This window comes from Haemaphysalis longicornis, unplaced genomic scaffold (genome assembly GCF_048455015.1).
Source record: "Haemaphysalis longicornis isolate Haplotype H1 unplaced genomic scaffold, Haemaphysalis longicornis Haplotype H1 scaffold_3, whole genome shotgun sequence".
NCBI classification, from domain to species: domain Eukaryota; kingdom Metazoa; phylum Arthropoda; class Arachnida; order Ixodida; family Ixodidae; genus Haemaphysalis; species Haemaphysalis longicornis.
In genome coordinates, this window is record NW_027526335.1 from 112,473,823 (window position 1) to 112,494,302 (window position 20,480).

The 20,480-nt window shown below is 45.4% G+C and overlaps 1 protein-coding gene across 2 annotated transcripts in view; it reads left to right on the forward strand.

The window, feature by feature from the left end:
- Window positions 1-20,480, forward strand: part of LOC144175017 (cell adhesion molecule Dscam1-like) — a 285,594-nt gene that overhangs the window by 196,100 nt on the left and 69,014 nt on the right. For both annotated transcript variants that reach the window (XM_077704026.1, XM_077704025.1), the window contains exons 7-8: window positions 13,632-14,063; window positions 15,321-15,482. In XM_077704026.1, the coding sequence (XP_077560152.1) occupies window positions 13,632-14,063; window positions 15,321-15,482 (594 nt within the window). The remainder of the gene's footprint in view (window positions 1-13,631; window positions 14,064-15,320; window positions 15,483-20,480) is intronic.

Genomic DNA, 20,480 nt, shown 5'->3' on the forward strand with positions numbered 1-20,480 from the left:
AAATAGCGTCAGACAAATGGACACAATCTCTCCAACGTTATTCACAGCATGTTTACAAGACGTATCCAGAACATTGTATTGCGAACAGATGGGCGTAATTGTTAATAGAGAATACCTCAGTAACCTCAGATTGGTTGATGGCGTTGCCTTGTTAAGTAGCTGAAAGGACAAATTGCAAAGCATGCTTGCTGCACTGGACGAACAGAGTAGAACGGTGGTCCTGAAAATTAATATGCAGAAAACTAAAGTAATGATTAATAACCTCGGGACAGCACAGCGGTTTGAGATAGGCGGCGAGGCTGTGGAAGTAGTAAGCGAATATATCTACTTAGGCCAAGTTGTGACCCCGGATCGCAACCATGAGGCAGAGGTAATTAGAAGGATAAGAATGGGGTGGAGTGCATTCGGCAGGCACTCTCAGAAAATGAATGGCAGCCTACCATTGTCCCTGAAGAAGAAAGTTTATGAAAGCTGCATCTTACCGGTACTCACCTACGGTGCAGAAACTTGGAGGCTCACTAAGAGGGTTCAACTTAAATTGAGGACGACGCAGCGAGCGATGGAAAGGAAGATTATAGGTGTAACATTGAGGGACAAGAAGAGAGCGGAGTGTATCCGAGAACAAATGCGTGCTAAGGACATATTAGTAGAAATTAAGAAGAAATAAACGTGGCCAGGGCATGTAATGCGAAGGCATGATTACCGTTGGCCATTAGGAGTAACAGAGTGGATCCCTGGAGAGGGCAAGCGTGGCAGAGGGAGGCAGAAAGTTAGATGCGCAGATGAGATAAAGAAGTTTGGGTGGATAAATTGGCAGCAGTTAGCACAGGACCGGGGTAATGGGAGATTAATGGGAGAGGCCTTTGTTCTGCAGTGGGCATATATGAGCTGGTGATGATGATGATGATGATGATGATGATGATGATGAGAAACCATTCGACTCAGTGGAACCCTCAGCAGTCATTCAGGCATTAGGAAACCAGGGTGTAGACGAGCATTATGTAAGCATACTAGAAGATATTTACATTGGGTCCACAGCTACCATCATCATACATAAGGAGAGCAGTAAAATACCTATAAGGGCGTCAGACAAGGAGACAATTTCTCCAATGTCCTTCCCAGAATGTTTACAAGAAGTTTTCAGAACATATGGTTGCGAACAGGTTGGAGTAAGGGTTAATGGAGAATACCTCAGTAACCTCAGATTTGCTGATGACATTGCCTTTACAAGTAACTCGGGGGAAGAATTGCAAAGCATGCTTACCACACTGCACAAACAGAGGAGAACCCGAAACCTGGAAATAATATGCAGAAAACTAAAGTAATGATCAATATCTTCGGAACGGCACAGTGGTTTCAGATAGGTGGCGAGGCAGTAAAAGTGGTAAGCGAATGTATCTACGTAGGCCAAGTTGTGACCCCGGATTCCATCCATGAGGCAGAGATAATCAGAAGGATAAGAATGTGGTGGAGTGCATTCGGCAGACATTCTCAGATACTGAATAGCAGCCTACCGCTGTCCCTGAAGAAGAAAGTGTATGACAGCTGCATCTTACCCCTACTCACCTACGGGGCAGAAACTTGGAGGCTCACTAAGGGGGTTGAACTTAAATTGAGGATGACTGTGCGAGCATTGGAGCGGAAGATGATAAGTGTAACATTAAGGGACACGAAGACAGCGGAGTGAGTCAGGGAACACACGCGTGTCAAGGACATATTAGTACAAAAATAAAAGAAGGAACGAACGTGGGCAGGGTATATAATGTGAAGGCAAGATAACCGTCTGTCATTAAGGATAAAAGATTGGATCCCTAGAAAGGGAAATCGTGGCAGGTGGCGGCAGAGAGATAGATGGGCAGATGAGATCAAGGAGTTTGCGATGATAAATTGGTCGCTGTTAGCACAGGACCGGGATAAGTGGACATTAATAGAAGAGGCATTTGCCCTTGAGTGGGCGTACATAGGCTTGTGATGGTGATAATGATGGTGATAGTGATGATGATAATAATGAATTATCAAGTAATGCTATTTCTGCTTCTAATATCACTCACTTCGAACAATGCCGAACGACATCTGAAGGGGGGAGGGGGGGGTTGTGACGTATCCTCTTGTAACCCATAGATCAAGGAAAGACAAGTTTCCAGGGTTGCGCCGCTTTGTTGGGTAACGGTTTCAGCACGTTTTCGGCGTATACATCAGTCACGTGCTTAAGTTCCGCAGTGGACAAAGTGTTTTTTTTTATGAATTTAGTACAGCCCGGAATTCTCCCTGAAGGGTAGATTTTATTGATTGGGTACGAGACAGGCTCTAACGCACGTAGAGCGCGAAACGAGTCGTACTTTGTAACCGTTGCCTTTATCACGAAAATAGCGTAGTGAGACGCACACTTTACGGCAGAAAGGCATTTAGCAATTCCCTACCATTGCCAAAATATCTGTATTCTGTATCACCTGTCTCTGTGTCACTTCACTTCGATGATTATCTTAGCATGACACCCCATAGGTACCTCTTTCTGATTGTCTTAGATACAGCAGCCGTTTGTTGCGAGCTTGCTTAACATTTCGCCGCTGTTTGTAACACGAGGCTTTCATTGCCGAAATGGGCCATTCTCTTTGCATATGAATGCACGTTGCTCAATTCATCTGTCATACATTTGTTGATTATAGCCGCGCGCAGTATTTGTGCGTGATAACTATCAGGATTTTGTTTCGGCGTACGCACAACGATTGATTTGAAATCGCTGAAGGAAAAGTTAATATCAATGAACGAATCATCATCGCGATACGGAATAGGGAAGCGTAGATGGCCTTGCAAATGTGCTCCTATACAATCCTTCATTCCTTGCCGATGCAACCGTATTTATTTATTTATTTATTTATTTTTATTTATTTTTTATTGATTGCTTTGTGTTTGTTGGTGTGTTTGTTTTTCTGTTTGTTTAATTAATTATTCATTTAGAACGTACTGCTTGCCTCTTAGTGTAGGCTGTTGCAGGAATTGGGGATGCATTCGGAACAATGACATAGAACACGCCAATAAAAATTTCATAGCACACTTCGAGTTTAAAACAGTGCCGTGACATATCACACGCCGGAAGAAATTTAAAGAACACGTCGCGTTTACAACATCATGTAGTTGAGGAAGGGAAACGTATAGCACGAAATATAAGATAACGATGTAGGAAAGCTGCGACAGTACACAATTCAACATCACAAAATATACCTTCTTGTCAACCAAAATTTGTCATGGGGTATAAAGATGACAACAGGTGAATGGCATAATGAACATGCACATTCACATGCGCAAAAAATGACCGATAGATAATTGATATGGGCAATGATCAGGCATGGTCCAGGCTTGATACTGCCAGCATAAAAACGTCAAAGGTTGTGCGTGCAACCACGTTATCTGGCAACGCGTTCCGATCTCTGGTAGCCTAAGGGAAAAATGAGTGCTTGAATGTGTCTGCGTGGAATCTGTATTCGATTAAGTGTCAGCGGTGTTTCGTTCTAAAGGCTTCTGGTTTTAGACGGTGTTAGGAAATTGAGTTTTTTCAATCCTCGGTTCATGATTTAAAAGAACAAATATAAGATTTAGGCGCAGGAATCTAGCGCGAATGCTGATTGGTGGGACGTCAGCAAGGGCGAGAAGCTCCGCAGGGGAGTCGTACCGTCGGTAATTCTTGAAAATAAACCTAACGGCTTTTTGTTGAACACTTCCTAGTTTTTCTACGGACGTTTTATTGTGCGGGAAGCAACTTATTATTTCGTATTCTAGTATCGAGTGTACTAAGGTGGTGTAGCAACTAGTTTGGTCTGAGATGAAGCTGATTTCAGGGAGCGTTTGAGAGAGTAGAGCGCAGAAAGGGCCTTAGCAGTAATATACGATAGGTGTTTATTAAACTTTAGGTCAGGAGAGATAATAACTTCCAAGTATTTGTATTCATCCACCATTTTCAGAGCGTGTCCATCAATCATACATGGGTACATGAAGGGTACATAGACTTTTTTTCTAGCAATGATCATATAAACAGACTTGCGTAAGTTAAGTAAAATTTGAAAAGTCCTGCCACCAATTAGAAACGTTTTTAGCGCGTCATTTAGCAATATTTCATCATTCTGAGTGTTCATTTCGCTGTAGATATTGCAATAATCTCGCATCAACCGTAGTGCTTCATCTATCTTATTTGCGATATCATTTAAAATAAAAGGAACAAGATGGGGCCTAATACTGTTCCCTGTGGTATACTCGACGTAGCTTGTACTGTATCTGACCATTGTCCTTCAAGTTCTACGTAATGAAAACCATGTGACAACTAATCGGACAACCAATTTGTAATTTTTCGAAATCCGGTCATGTTATGTAGTTTAAATACCGGTTTTGAATGACATGCGATCGAAAGCTTTTGAGAGATCAAGGAATATAAAGTCGGCCAGTCCATGCTTGTCTACTATTAGTGCAAGGTTGTGAAAAGTTTCTTGTAATTGTATAGTATTTAAGCGTCCTTTTTGAAATACGCCTTGATTTTTATTGATAACCTTGTTTGCCTCAACAAATGTTAATATGTGTTTCAGTAAAATGTGTTCCATTATTTTGTAGGCAGGGAAAGTGAGTGAAATAGGTTGAAAATTGGAAACATGAGTTTTATTTCCTGACTTAAGGATCCGAACAACATTGGCGAGTTTCCAATCTCTGGGGACGTCCGATGCATCTAAGGATTTTATATAGAAAAGCCGCAGGTATTTGCTCCCCCACTCTGGGTATGTTCTAAGAAAAGGATTCGGTATGTTTTCAGAACCACTTGATTTTTTAATATCTAGGGCGAGTAACAAAGACAGAATTCCGGCTTCACTTAAATTGATTTCATCAAGCATGTTCTTATCAAAACTTGTTGGGGCGTGTAATGCCGTTATCGACAGTAAAAACAGACTGGACATAATTAAACTGTACAGCTTTAAGTACCGTAAAAACCCGCGTATAATACGGACCCGCATATAATACGAGGTGTAGTTCGGGGACAGCAAAATCAGAAAAAAAGTTTTCATCCGCATATAATACGAGGTAAAGAGCACAGAAAACATTTATTTGCACGGCAGTTACCCTTCAGTCATTGTCAGTTTTCACTAGCACTGTCTCCCGACGTCCGTTCGGTCATCGTCAGGTTCGCTGCCGCTGTCTCCTGAAGTCACCTTGTTGTAAATGTCTTCCCACAGAAAGTGGTCCTCAGTGCCATCAAGGGCATTTGAGATGCCGCATTTCTTAAAAGAGCGACCGACGAGCTCCTCTGGGATGCTGGCCCACGCATCCGCGATCCAGCCACAAAGCACCGCTGGAGAAACCCGCGTCAGCCATCCGGTAGCTGTCAGTTACGGGTCTCCTGACCTCATCCACTCTTGGTAGAAGGACCTGATGTAGTCTTTGAAAGGCTTGTTGATGCAAACGGTTCCAGCTGGGATGTCATTCCTCCTGAAATGACAATGAGTTCGATGCGGGGTTCGCGCAACAACGTCTTCACGGAATCGGCCAGGTGGCAGAAAGGAGTCCAACACGAGCACTGACGTGAACCCCCAACAGTGTTCCAGGCCGCCGACACCACACAGACTTTATCCAGTCATGCAGCAGTTGCTTTCTCCACCCGCGAATGCTGGCTTCGGTGACGCCGAACTGCCGTTCTGCGGCGCAATTCCTGATGGTCTCGGCACATAAAATAACTTTTCCTTTAATTGCCGCTGAATACTGCCTTCGTGCACCCGACATCGTGATAGACTTGCGGTGAACGTGCCGATCCTTCGAGTGGTCAAAACAATCAAAATGGCGCCGGCTGAGAGAAGCAGCAGCCAGCTAACGCCACCGCAAGAAGGCCCACCCTCCGCTGAAACAGAAATCGAAAGTGCAAATTTTTGGCTGAAAACTTTGGGATCCACATATAATACGAGGCACAAATTTTAAATAGTAAAACTTTACGTAGTAAAATTTGGAAAAAAAAAACTCGTATTATACGCGGGTTTTACGGTAATCCGTATTCGATTGATGAAGCAAAAATGCCGCGAAATCAGAAATGCAGCACCACAAAAAGCAAGATATGCACTTACATGGCTTCATGAGAGCTTAGATGCGGCAGTGTCGGTCTATCCTTAAATATCCACGTTCTTCCCACACATCTGTGGAGTGGATCGAGCGGCGAATCCTACGCTCGTGGAAAGTGACACATTCCTTCGTGAAGATCGAATGACTTTCCCAAGGGATTAGAGTGAGCGTGAAGCAGGACTCGGCCGATTCGTGAGGACGGTGTTTTAAAGTACATACGCGGAAGGTGTCTTACACTACTCGTTATGAAAAGACAACGCGAGCGTTAATGATGGCCGGTTGCCAAATGATGCTATCTAAATTATGTGCCCTAGGCATAGTCCTTCGGAAATTTTTAAAATCAGTGACGTTGCGAATCCCACGACATTCAGGAGAAGGAAAACCATCAATACTTGCTACAGGGGGCAAAACTGGAATCGAAGCGAGTGGTGTTGAAAACAATTCCGCGCAGCCGTACCAGCTTCTGGCAGTCCCTGATGAACTATGCATTGTTGCTTTCCATGATGCGGCATTCTGTTTTTGTGCTTCTGTCGGCACAAAAATGCATATACGTCCCCTTACCCATACTTTCTCTAAGCAACGCACAAATTATGCCCGAAAGAAGCCTCAGTTACCGCTTTTTTATGCCCAGAGGGAATTACAGTAAATTGTTTTTACCCCAGAATTCAGGCGACAATGCATAACCGCTGAACGTGCTGTTGTTAGAATATGTATGTGAACACTAAGTATGGCTGCATGTACAAAACGCCTTGATCTGTGTTTGTTAAATCTATTCGCTCCATTTCTTCTATCAAGCACAAACACTGGGAACGAGCACTGCTAGAAAATTAAGTGATTCATAGAATGGGGCTGTACTTACGCCTTCTTTTACGTACCATTTGCCATCGCCATTACGTATGCCATTACTGCGGCAGCGTTTGAGAACTCTGCCGAAGGACAGTGCAATACCATCAGTACCGATACACGGCGTCGCGCCGTCGCCAAGGGAATGAATCTAGCGGGGATCAAGCTGGGCTTACTCTCGCATTTTCTCTGAGTCAGTGGCCCAGGAAATAATTGCCAATTTCCGTTGCAAGAGTAGCATGCCGCTGAGGCAGCTAACGAACGAACCGCGGAGAGAAGCTGCGCTCTGAGAGCGCTGAACCCTAGATCCTGACGCGGCCAGGAGCGTCCAGAGAACGCCACATTCCCTTTTGCTTCTTCCCCCATGTTCGATGTCGAGCCAAGTCTGCATACTCACGTGTGGAATGGTCGTAGATGATTAACAACTATACATCGGCTCAGTGATCGTGTCAAAATGCCCAAGCCGCGAGTTTTGAATACAAAGGTATCAGATAATAACAAAAATTTCACTCCAACTCTAATGCTTGGCGCCGCAAAAAGACAAATAGCACCAGATATATACTTCCTCCTGGAACCCATTAGCTAGCGCGTTCTATTTTTTAGGAACCATCCCGGAGTCGATTGGTTTAAAATCTTACGCCTAAAACATCTGTTTCACGCATTAATTTTTATTCTTTTACTTTTACCGTACACAGAAAGAGAAATGGTTGTAACTTTTCATAGAAAACAGCCAGCTTAAACATAAGCCTCAAAAAGTTCAAGTGTTTACACGCCATCTACAGTCGTAGTAGAACCAGCGATCTTCAGCTTCGATAAGAGCGCCGTATATTCTGAAAATCGAGAAACTTTTTCTCACTTCTAGCACTTGCTTCCTTTTTTCAAAGTCCTCGAACCTTTGCATTTATAAAAAAAAAAACGTGTATGAACGCCTTTATTCATAAAAGACGCTCTACACGCCGACTATTGCCGTTTGAATGGCGTCGTCATCTTTTAGGAAGGCAAATTGCGCTCGTTCTCGGAGGAAACGTGTTCAACAATCCGTGAAGCAGACACGTTGCGACTGCGCCGTTAGATTGAAAAGGAGGAAAAAAAAATAATCAGAGCGTTGGGCTGGGAGGATAAGGACATGGAGGCGACTTCAGCGAAATGGTTGTTGAAAGAGGTTTCATTAGGCGCGGCGAGCACGCCGGAAAGCAGAAATTGCGGCATGTTCTCTGAGCATAGCGTTCATGAAGTGCCCACTTTATGGGACTGGCTCGTTTCCCGCTTATTGCCTTGCATTTGGACTAAGGGATCGTCCTCGTTGCCTCTTGCAGCCGCGTGGTCAATTCTACGCGTTGCGCAGTGTTTAAACGCTCGCATATTGAGAAAAAACTGCGGTGTTTTTGAGTATGCCTCATTCGGGGCCATATGCGGAAAGAGGAGATGCTTTGGAATGTTGCATAGATGAAGAGCTCAAACCATGCGCAAGGCCTTATAAAAAGTGTTTGCGAAGGAATCGCATAAATTTTGGTCTTTGAAGGCAGCATTTTAGCTCAGGACAAGACGGTAAAAAATGGAAGCTTGAAAGAAGGCAGAGGAGAGCGAGGATAAACTTATAATGGGGCATTTTCGGACTTCCTAAGCAATCGTAAACTGCGCAAGTCTTCTTTTAATAAATACATGAACTGCGATGCACTATGAAATAAATTCTCTGACAAAAACGCACGACTGGCTCAAAAACATGGTAGGCCGAATAAGCTGTGCACGAATTCGGGCTGATTTTAGCAGAGAAAGAACCAGTCTTGGTATACGCAAAAGTGGTTACATAAATTGGCATGAATACTCCGCGATTAAAAGACTGCACGAAGAATGTGGACAGTCAAGTGGCAACAAGCGGCAACAATTCGTTACGTGCATGCACAAGGCTGCTTCACAACAACATCACCGCGCGTTCAGATTTTCGGCGCAGCAGTTTACCAAATCCCATACATGTAGTATTATTAGCCTTCTTCGGTCTTCTTGAGGCCTGCTGGAAGATTGGCCGGATCGTGGCGATCCTCAAACTAGGCAAACCGGCAACGGAAATAGACTCTTATCGGCCAATTGCACTACTAAGTTGAATTGGCAAGGTAATGGAGAATATGGTGCTGGAACGACTTGTTTGGGACCTGGAGAATCGAGACATTTATTCATTGCAAATGTCTGGATTCAGGAGAGGACGTAGTAGCGTAGACAACATTCCTTCCTTGGTGTCAGATATTACCCAGCAAAAATCAGCCGCAAACATCACTATAGCTATCTTCTTTGACATCAAAGCAGCATTCGACAGCGTCGCACACGAAGCCATCCGAAGAGAGATGACATACATAGGGCTTCGAGGAGGCATGTTCCAGTGGCTATGTGACTACTTGCAAGACCGGTACGTCTACATGGCCACCAGTGATGGAGAAACGGCCAAACATCCCGTCACGCAAGGAGTTCCTCAGGGCGGCGTCTTGAGCCCGACGCTTTGTAGCATCTGTCTCATACGCCTCCCAACAGTCCTGCCCAAATACGTTAACATTTCACTCTACGCAGACGACATCTGCATCTGGGCTTCAGACAGGAACCGTCGAAATATTCGCGCCGCACTCCAGAAGGCAATTGTGAAGATGAGAAAATATCTCAGATGCTGTGGGCTCATTTTTTCCCCTGACAAGTGTGCTGCTATGGCATTCACGCGGCGCGATGTTTCTCGTTATACACTCACCGTAGAAGGTACTCCAATACCTTATGTCAAGTCCCACAAGTTTCTCGGAGTGACGTTTGACCACCGCTCAATGTCATGGGCCCCATATATTCGGCGACTGAAGGAGCGGCTTCTGTGTTTTGTGCGCATTCTGTGTATGCTCGGTGGAAATTCGTGGGGCTGCCCTGTATCCTCCCTTTTTTGCCTATATAAAGCCCTTTTTGTCGGCCTCCTGCGTTGCAGCCTGCCGGCCCTACATCACCTATCGCCTACAAGCCTGAAGGTCATAGACTCAGTGCTGGCAAAAGCAATGCGCACCTGCCTGGGTCTGCCTAAATGCACATCGACGGTTGGAACTCTGTGCGAAGCTCGGTGCTTTTCCGCCACAGTGATACAACGCCAAGAGGTCCTTCGAACGTCTTTGCGCCATTTGACTCGATGTCACACGCATCCTTTGGCAGACATCTCAGCCCAGCATGTTAGACACCTGCTTCCAGCGAATTTCCAAAGCCCTCAAAAGTCGATAGTTGCACCGTGGATATTGGCGCCATGGAAAATTTGCACAACAATACCCGGAATCAGCAAAAACTCCGCCATGCCCGCGGCCGCGATCAAGTTCTTCACACTCGAGTATATCTACAGTACCTACAAAGGCTAGACACATGTTTATGCGGATGGCTCGGTTCGCCCGGGCTCATTCGCCATCGGCGTGTGGATCCCAGCTGCCCGGTGCACTATCCAAAGAAAACTTACCCACGAAACATCCTCGACTGCTACCGAACTGGCAGCTGTAAGAGCTGCTCTTCACTACATCAGCGGACATCATGCCCAGCAATGGGTAATATTCCTCGACTCTCGCAGCGCCTTACAAGGCCTCCGAAATCTTCACAACAACCACAGTCAGCTTGTATGTGAAATTGGCGAAATTCACACAAGGGCAGTGCGCGAGGGTCATGACATCTATCTTCAGTGGCTGCCTGGTCACTCGGGCATAGAAGGCAATATTAGATCTGATGCAGCCGACAGCGCAGGCCACTTTATGAGCAGTACGACCCAGCTTCCTTCTCTCCCGAGAGGACAGCAACGCCCTTATCCTCGAAAATGGATGGACTGCACAAAGGTCGGAGTGGCAGGACCCTCACCGCAGGTATCTACCACTGCAGGCTATTGACCCGCACTGCAAGTTCCGCTTTCCACGCGGCATCAACAAGCGGTATGAAGGAGTGTTGCACCGACTACGCCTGAATGTAGCATTTACTCGGAGTTTTATGTTCAAGATAGGTTGGGACGATTCCCCTCTGTGCCGGACTTGCGCTGTGCGTGAGACTGTCGATCACTTGCTGTGTGTCTGCCCTCGATTCGCTGCTGTGCGGAAAACTGCAGCAACCCCCCTCTCGTGTACGCCATGGAAGCAGTCTGGAACTTCGTCATTTTCTTGGGCCCTGGGCCAATACTGCTGACAGTACCTTAGGTACAAAAGTTCTACTCGAGTTGCTACGAGACACTGAACTAGACAAATTTCTCTAGATAGTAGACAGAGCAAGTGTGTCGTGATATGTACTCTTTCGCACTGTGGCGTTCATCTCTTTACTTTGCTTGTGTTGGTGTCACTGGCGTTCATCTATTTATTTTTCTTGGGTTGGTGTTACTCTTTTTTTTCGCGTCATTTACTTTTCGTTTTGTTTCAGTGTTTACATTAACGATTCTATTTTCAATTGTGGACTCGGCTGGCAGATTTCTCTTGTTTTTACTTTCTTTTTTTTCAACGCTTCTTGTTTGTCTTCTTCCTGCTGTAACCCTAATGTCTAATATTCGCCACTCATCAACGTAGTCACCCACCATCTGGTGTAGCAAGCCTTGTGCCTAGCAGGGCTGACCTCACCAGTTTACATTAAAGAGCCTTCTATCTCTCTCTCTCTATTAGCCTTCTGAAGGTACCTCCTCTTCGAGATGTCGCTTGGCGCCGTGCACACTCCATCCATGCTGTGCTTGTTCTAAATGGTCCATTAAAAAACTTACCATTCCTTGTTGTGCGTTGCAGACCGCCTATTTTATTTTGTTTCGTTTATTCCAAACTGTAGTCTTTCGTTGGTGAAAACAGCCATATGAGCAAATATCTCGGGATCTAAAAAAAGATGCTCTAAATAAACCCTTGCTTAACCAGTGCTGACGGCGTGCTCCAGCGCATTTGAAACTTACATACTCCCAAATATAGCAATATATGTTGGCCTTTTTTCTCGGCGTCCAAGATGGGTGCACCTGGAAGAGAAATGTCAGATTGCTACACTTCATACAGACAAAACTCGAAGTACGCAACCTTCCACGCGCATCTACACAGATCCAAGCAAACGGAGCGGGAAGGCACGTGCGAATCATTGTTGTTCTGACCGAGGAGACGCCGGCCAGTGGTGACGCAGTAGGTTTGAAACAAACCAGAAATTCGCATTAGAAACATACGCTATGCCCGTATATGCACGTGTAGTTAGCAGGACTAACATATGAATCATAACACCCTTCGATATCTGTAATGATTTTTGTAGCGGGCATGGATACTGTTGAAAATTAAATTGCCTCCGCGTTATGATAAACATTTTTTTTCTGACTATATTTTCTGCCCACATTCGATTGTAGCAATTGCTTTTAACTTTATGGAGTGCCCTAGTCGCCTGTTACCTTGTATACTTCCCTGTATTTTCCGAGTTGGCTTTAATGGCCAGGATGAAGTGATGCTTCCCCTTACTACAGCCACAAACACAGCGGCTCCTTTTCAAATCGTCAAAACGGTACTTGGGTTACGATGATGAGAAACCATTATTTGGTGTTGGAGTTTTCGCTCGGTGGAAAGTTTTTTTCTCGGGAGTCTACTGTTTTCGGCTTATTCTGGGAAATATTTTGCCATTCGCCCATGCCTTTTTCAAGGGCTTAGTATGAAAAGAAAACAAAAGCTTCTGTTTTTATTTACTACAGCTCCTCTCTTCATAAGTACATGCCGCGTCTTCTATGCGCTGGGTGGAAATTTGGGGTAGCAAACTTCTACGAAGAGTGGAGGTAGCGAGGCACTCAAGAGGCCGAGGATGCCCATTTTTAGAACGCCTGTGGTATTTTGATTTGTGTGGGGTTGTGCGTCCTTTTCGCAGTTTATGCGCTTATGTCCCGCTACGCCCGATATGATATTAGCTCGGAACGATACCAGCGTCGTGGGACAACGAGTGTTAGTTTTTTCAGGCTTTGTCACTTCTAGATATCTTACTCTGGGAGCTCCTAATCTCACACTGCAGTGTGCTGAAAGTAATTTGTACCAAACGGCCATTGTTGGGCCCCACTTTTTTTAACGTTGCGCGCAGTTATTGCGTGTATGAACGCCGTGGGCGACAAATTTAGGTATTTTTCGTTGTTTAAGACTCAACACTCCTAATTTGAAGAAGCATGCTTTTCTAGTTACGGGTGGTTTAACCTTCTGCTAACACCAGCTAGAGAGAAAAATGTGCGTGATTTTCGGCAGGAATGTTCGCAAGCTAGGTTACTTTGTAATAGTGAGGCAGCGAGGGGACGCAAACTTATAGCCGTTTCGTTTATTCGGCCGACAGTGGCCAGGGCAGTCACTTAACCTATATCTAAAAATTTTCATATCTGAAAATATACCTACACCATTACAACGATTGTACCTTTAGTACCCTATATAAAGAATTCTATGCATAAAAGTTGGCATATTTTGCACACTTCTCTGATGAGCCCCTCTGCAAGCATTTCACGTCCGGGCGCGATCTCAAACATTGCGTAATAGCATTTCCGAGTGCATTGTTAAAATGCGACTGCTTCAAAGAACAGTTGATTGCAACCAATTCCGGCTCCTGAACGACATTTATTGCCTTCTGGTATGGAATGTGGGTGTAAGTAACGCGGATGCGCAAAGCCAAATGTGTGTAAATTGTTGTCGAAAGCCACGTTTTTTCGCGTGCCTAAATGTTACTCTGTCCAATTCACATTTCAGACCAGGCACCCAAGCTCAAGTCCGCATTTGAAGAGACCACCGTGCGTCCCGGGAAGCCCGTATCGCTACGCTGCATTGCCACCGGAGATCCCCCACCGCGCATAACATGGACCCTGGATGGTGCCTGGCCACTAGATCTGCGTCACGGCAGGGTCCGTGTGCGTTCATCGGGTGCCGACGGAAGCTCTGGAGTGCATGCAGCAGAAGTATCCAGCACGCTCTTCATATCGTCTACCGAGGTCCAGGACGGTGGCGCGTACACGTGCGAGGCGTCCAACTACGCTGGCGTTGCATCGCACACAGCTCGTGTTAACGTGTACGGCTCAGTGTTTATTCGAGCCATGGGAAACCTCTCGGCGTTGGCTGGGAGTGCATTTGTGGTGCAGTGCCCTTTCGGTGGATACCCGTTCGGACACGTCTACTGGGACAAAGGTAAAAAGTTGCATAGTGCATTATAACTTGTACCATCTATGCAATGGTGCAGAAATTCACTCTGAATCCTGCGTTACAGATTGCCGCGTGGAGCTGAACGGGCTCAAACATTAGTGATGTTATCATGAGCTGAGTGTTTATAAGGCTCACGAGAAAATTAGTCAAAGGGTTACCGCCGAAGCAGTAGATGACAGAATGAGCGAGTGATTACGTGTATCAGCGCATGGAGAGAATGAACAGTAGCACTGGGTCAAAAGTGATTGCGCTTTTGCTCGCCTCGAAGATGTGAGCTTCAAACGCAAACACGATGAGAAACTATAGCATATAAATTTGCTCTACTTCAAAGAAAAAGTTGTAAAACAGGCGCGGCGAATTTGATTAGAATAGCCATGCCTTTATGTGTCAAGATGCAGGAAACCGAACGCACGAAGCAACGGCAACACATTAAAATGTTAAACACAATAAATTTGAAGTTCGGTATATCTCTCGCGTGTCTAAACGCTTAGTCTTTCACCATCCCTCAACCTTGCATTGCTGCGCAGATGTAATGGCATATTATTACGAATATATTACAGGTCAAAGCTCTAGATGAGCTCGCTGTATGCTTCTCCAGGAAGAGCAGGAGCCCACGAGTTGCTCGATTTTTACACTTTTTGATTGAGCATAGTTTGGAGTTATAAACTGAAATGCACTCTTTAAGATGCGTCCCCCTGGAGACCAAGTTTTGCAACGACAAACCTTCGGCAGGGATTGTGGCGAGCCCTACGGTCGATGTGTACGTTGAACCTTCCCGGTGAATGGTCACGGCAGCCTTTTGATGAACGATATCATTTAGTCTTCTGGCATTTATTGCTACCAAAGGAATATTCGACAGCTACAGGCTTGCCTTTGAAGTAGAACGTTTTGGAGCTGACACTCCCGATTTATAGTGGGAACATTTATAATTTCAAATGTAATGTCGTGCGCAGCACCGCTATCTTTTTATTCACTCTTCATTGTCGCTTGCAAAACAGAAAATGGAGATGTAATTTCACTGAATTTTTCTCGGTGCTACATTACTGAGGTAGCATTGGCTTTTACTGAGTTTCTTGAGGGAACCGTCAGGCTCAGATCAATTACCCAGATCTATTATGTTTGGAACATTCCCACTGTTTAAACTTGTCAAAAAACAGTCGCCTTTTCGTAGGCGTATGGCTGGTGTTTCAGCACACTTTTTTCACCACCAACCTTCGTTTACGTTTTTCATGCCGACGACAGACAATCGGCGGCTTCCTCTGAACCAACGGCAGACTGCGTTCCCAAACGGCACGCTTCAGATCCAGGGCACGGACCGTGAGCACGATGAGGGACAGTACACCTGCACTGTCCACGGACCGGACTCTCAAGTTGTTCAGCGTACAGCTGTTCTTCTAGTACGAAGTGAGTTTGCTGCTATTTTCCTGTGACGGCAAGCCGATAACTATGAACTCCAACGCGTAACGTATCTCTGACTGAAATTGCATGTGACTTTACAAAATGGATTTACACCTTCTTCTCCCTACCGGCTTCCAGCGGCTTCGTTATAAATATATTTGCGTGACTGTAAGCGTCTTCCTTAGACGGCCAAGGTCGTCGATAAAGCAGTTACAGAAAAATTGGCACAGCTTCCAGTAATAGTGCAAGGCTGGCGAAACAGCGGATCTGGTGGTCGACGGGCAGCGAGCAACGTTCTGTGCGCCGTGTGACGTCACCGCTCCCCGCGCATGCGGAGCACGGCTCTCCAGGAGCCACGCGAAATTGCTCAAACTCGGCCAGTGTAGCTCCCGCTACAAAAAGAGGAGCACCTAACCTCGACGCGAAACATTTTCCTTATTATTTCGTTCACGTTCGTGCATGCGCTCTTTATGTATACCTTTTTTGTGTGTGGCAAAGTTCATTCAGTTGATGTCCAGCAGTAGTCCTGCGTCTTTCTTCATTTGCGTAGTGTCTATAGCTGCGCTGTTTTTACCATGCTTCATTGCCCCAACAAACTAGCTGACTTTCAGGCATTGATGAGGCGCAGTTTTCACAGCCGAACTGTTTAAGCTTTTAGTTCCGCCGCCAAGTGTTACCACAAAAAATATCAAGAAAAAATACCGAGCTCACGTGAGCGGGCGCCTCGTGAGTAGCGCCCGGTGTCGACCAGCTCGACCGTCGAGAACACTCTGCCCAGCGTTCGTGGCGAGACATCTCGCGTGCTGTTCTACGTGCCAGTTTACGTGATTTTGTGCCTCAACTTGGGAGCACAGACGCCGAGTTCACGCTACAAACGCCGAGTCCGCGAAGTTATTTGGGCGTGTTCTAGCGCGTGATAACGCGTGATAGCGCGGTCATGAAACCGTCGTCCATCCGTTGAGTTATCATCGCATTCCGGGCGCACAGCGTTTCCCTTGGATTCGTAGCGCGGGCGTTGGCTTTGGATTTGGCAGCGGGTTCTAGCGCGTGCTAACGCGGCCCACTGTTGGAGAGATGTGAAAAGGTTCGGACAAAACGATTCGTACCTGCCAGTGTTGGTGCGCTTTCAGCGGCAAGTTCGGAAATCCATGTGAGGTGCAACCGCCAGTGCCCTGCCGCATGAAAAGGGGACGCCAGTTCGGCTGTTTCTCCAGCCTTGCACAACTAGTGGAAGCTGCGGCAATTTTCGTTAAAAGCGGAGCTGCTTAGGCCCAGCCTTATCCGTCCGTCACACCAAAAAACCTTGAAGTGTAAGGCAAACTGGAGAGGAGGCAAGGAGCCAAAGAGCAGTTGGGAGTGCGCGCCTTAAGAAAAAAATGCCGTTAGGGAGGTAGCGGGAATCTAACCCCGGGAGTTTACGCCGTGATACCGTCAACGATACACTGGACTACCCCAAAAGTCAGAGGTCTGCGGTGTTAGCAGCGGCAGTGAACAATAACATGCGTGGCCGATTGGAATGAACAGGAAGGTTGTGTTGGCATGCAGTGTGCAACACCTACAAAGAAAAAGGCCAGAAGGAAATTTTCAGTAGTATTAAAGCCAAATGGGTTCGTGCTGAAGCGGAAAATATATAAACCTAACAACAAATTTAGGCCCCCGTGGCGTGCAAAATTTTTCCGCCTTGCCATCCTGGGCTGCCTTATTACGCGACGGCATGGCAAATGCACGCATGTGTTTGGGAGTCTGAGAATTAGTAATAAAAGAACATGAAAATCTCTACACGAACTCACAAATTAGGCACGACAGCAAACAATTAAGAGACTGCGCCGCCGCATGAAACAAAAAGAGGTAAACTAGGAGAAATACCGCTTCCGGGGGTCGCAATGCAAGCTCTGTCACTCGCGTTATGAAATCGGCTACTATGCGATTGCGTTCGTGGCGTGATCTCTCGTGTGTAGTTCACATCGCCACTTCACGTGCGTTCGCGCAGGGGCCGCACAGATGCCGACTTCGCGAAACCGGTTGCTGTGGGTTATAGCGCGTGCTAACGCGTCCACATTGGGAGTGATGTGAAAGCCATAGTACAAAATTATGCGGGCCTGCCAGTCATGGAGAACTTTCAGCTGCAAGTTCGGAAATAAATGTGGGGTACAACAGCCGGGTCTCCCGCAATGGCAGAGGTGCCACCAGCTCTGCTGTTTCTCCAGCCTTGCACCAGTAGTTCAACCTGAGCCAATTTTTTTCTTGGTATTTTTTGTGTCAAGTCGTAGCACCATTCTCGAAATGTAAAATTTCCGCTGTTAAAACCCCGAAAGGGTATCTAACGTTGAAGTAGAGTGCAGCTAGTCGTAAATAAGGTACCACTGTTGAAACGACCAATATTATTTAAAATAACAGGCTGCAGCTAATGTGTACATCGCGTGGCGCGGGCATAGAAGTGCTTGTGGGGTGCTTGGGTGAGTGGGTCCTTTAGAGTTTAGAACGCAAAAGAAAAGAAAACGCCATATCGTCTGTGGTTTTCTGACCACCATGAGTAGGAAATGCTAGAAAAATCACAGCGTTTAGCTAAAGAATGCGTTATTCTTCTTATATGGAACGCATAAACACTCCGAGCCACTTTTTACGGCACTACGGAGTACCACAGGCAGCTGTATTCAGATGTCACTCGCAAGAGCGACATTGAGTTCAACGCTTCTGCATGCACACGCATCGAGGGGCATTTGAAGCTGGATGGCGTCTCACGGGCAGTGGCGTCTCACCGCTTTCTCCACAAGCTGGAGAACGGAACGTGATGCGAGGTCACGATTGTGCACTTTTGTGAAAGTAGTAAGTATCATGTCCAAAAAGAGGATCTACAAGATTTTGCGTTCATTTGACACGTGTTTGAGTTACACTTCGGCTATGGTCCGAATCAGCAATATCCTAAAAAAATTGGGTTTCGGGCTGCTCCATTTGATGTTTGAACGGGAATGCTTTACAGCGGTCGGTAAAGCAAAAAATCTGCAGAATTCCAGTGTTTTCTAGTAATGCGTCGCATTGATATGCCCTTGTGTGTAGTTTGAGCTGTTTACAGCCATATATTTAGGGATTTCAAAATTCTGCCCCACCAATTATCTTTATTCATGCTATTCTAATGATTACAGTTATTACTTTTGCAAGATTGGCTTCTTGGTGCAAATGAAGCGCGTTAAACGGGTCACCATTCTTGTTATTTATTTTCTATTTTTCTCATTTTTTTGCTTTTAAAAATTCTCTGCCACAAATAATTTAGAATTACGCTATTATAACAAATAAATATGTTACTTCCACCAACTTTTCTTGTTTGTGGAAATAGATGGCGCTGCATGGTTCACAATTCTGGCTTTTTTTTTTGTTTTCATATTTTTTGGTTTTTCAAAACTATGTCCGATGAAGTATCCCCATGTACGCTATTATAACCAATAAAGGCGTTACTTCCACCAACGCTGCATCTTTTGTGGAAATGCACGGCGTTACACGGTTCACCATTTTTGTATTTTTATTGGTTTTTTAGATTTTCAAAATCTGTCTCACCAATTATCCCCATTTACGCTATTATAACGATTAACTGTTACTTCCACTAAATCTGTTTTTTTTTGTGGAAATGGAGGGTGTTACACGATTCGCCGTTCTCGGTATTTTTTCTGTTTTTTTTATTTCGTAACATTCTGGCCAACAAATTATCTGTGTTCGCACTGTATAACCATTAAAGGTGTTATTTCCGGTAAAGCTTCATTTTTATGAAAATGCACGGCGTTACGCAGCTCGCCATCCTAGCTATTCTTTCTATTTTTTCCTATTTTGTGGTTTTTCAACATTCTGACCGACCAATTATCGGAATTTGTGCTATTTTAATAAATAAAGGAGCTACCTACGCCAGATCTGCATTTTTGTGGAAATGCAGGGGGTTTATGAGTTTGCCATTCGCGCTATTTATTTTCATTTTTTTCTTATTTTTTTGTTTTTCAGGATTCTTGGCGACAAATTATCTCAATTCATGCTATTATAACGATTCAAGGTGTTACTACCGCCAAATCCGCATTTTTTTGTGGAAATGCAGGATGTTATACGGTTAGCCATTCAGGCAATTCATTTCTACTTGTCCTATTGTTTGGTTTTTCCTAATTCCGGCCGACTATTTATCCGTATTTGCGCTATTATAATGATTAAAGGTGTTACTTCCTCCATATTTTCATTTTTTGGCAATGTAGGGCGTTACACTGTCCTGGCTGTTGGGGCACTCGGCAAAGAACGCAGCCAATAAAAAAGCCGGTAACATTCTTCTGCGGCTGGCGCTCGGTGAAAGGGAAACCTTCGTGGACGGCAAAGCAGGCAGCAAATAAAAAAGGTCAGTTTCCCGGAAGGTGTAGTGTAGTGTGGGGGCGACTGCGGTTCAGCGCATCATGAGGACAGCCGATTAGCCTCACGTTCATCGCAGCAAAGCCCAGAAAAGAATGGGGAAACAGCAGTGAGTACTTTATTGCTACGCCTTTGCAGGCATTTGTGTCGCTCAGTACACTCCCGGTGTCGGAGCAGACTACTTGTAGGGGCACAGCACGGCACAGCAACGGAAAATAGGCAGGGCGCACATAACCGCGTTCAAGCACCTTTATAGAGAGGTCTCTTGGAGCCGCCCTGAATTGTGTATTTTAGGAGGTAACGAGGAGATCTTCCGCGTTATATATAATTCCACGTCTTTTCTTTCATGTTCTAGCTCAGTAGTTCACAGTTGGGAGTGTGCGAATATCAACGAGTCTTCGCTATCAATCTCTCTATTTTTCTTCCCAACGTTTCCGGGAGCGCAAAAATATGCCTTGATTTGTGACTGCTAAATGAACTCCTCGAAGCAAACAATTTAACACCGAATTTTGCACAGCGTGCAAGCTGCGCGGGAAACCCAGACACACAAAGGTCAGGCATATAGTAGGCCTAGGTTTAGGCAACTTTTTGTAGAGAGAGAGAATTGTTTGACAATACGACACTCAA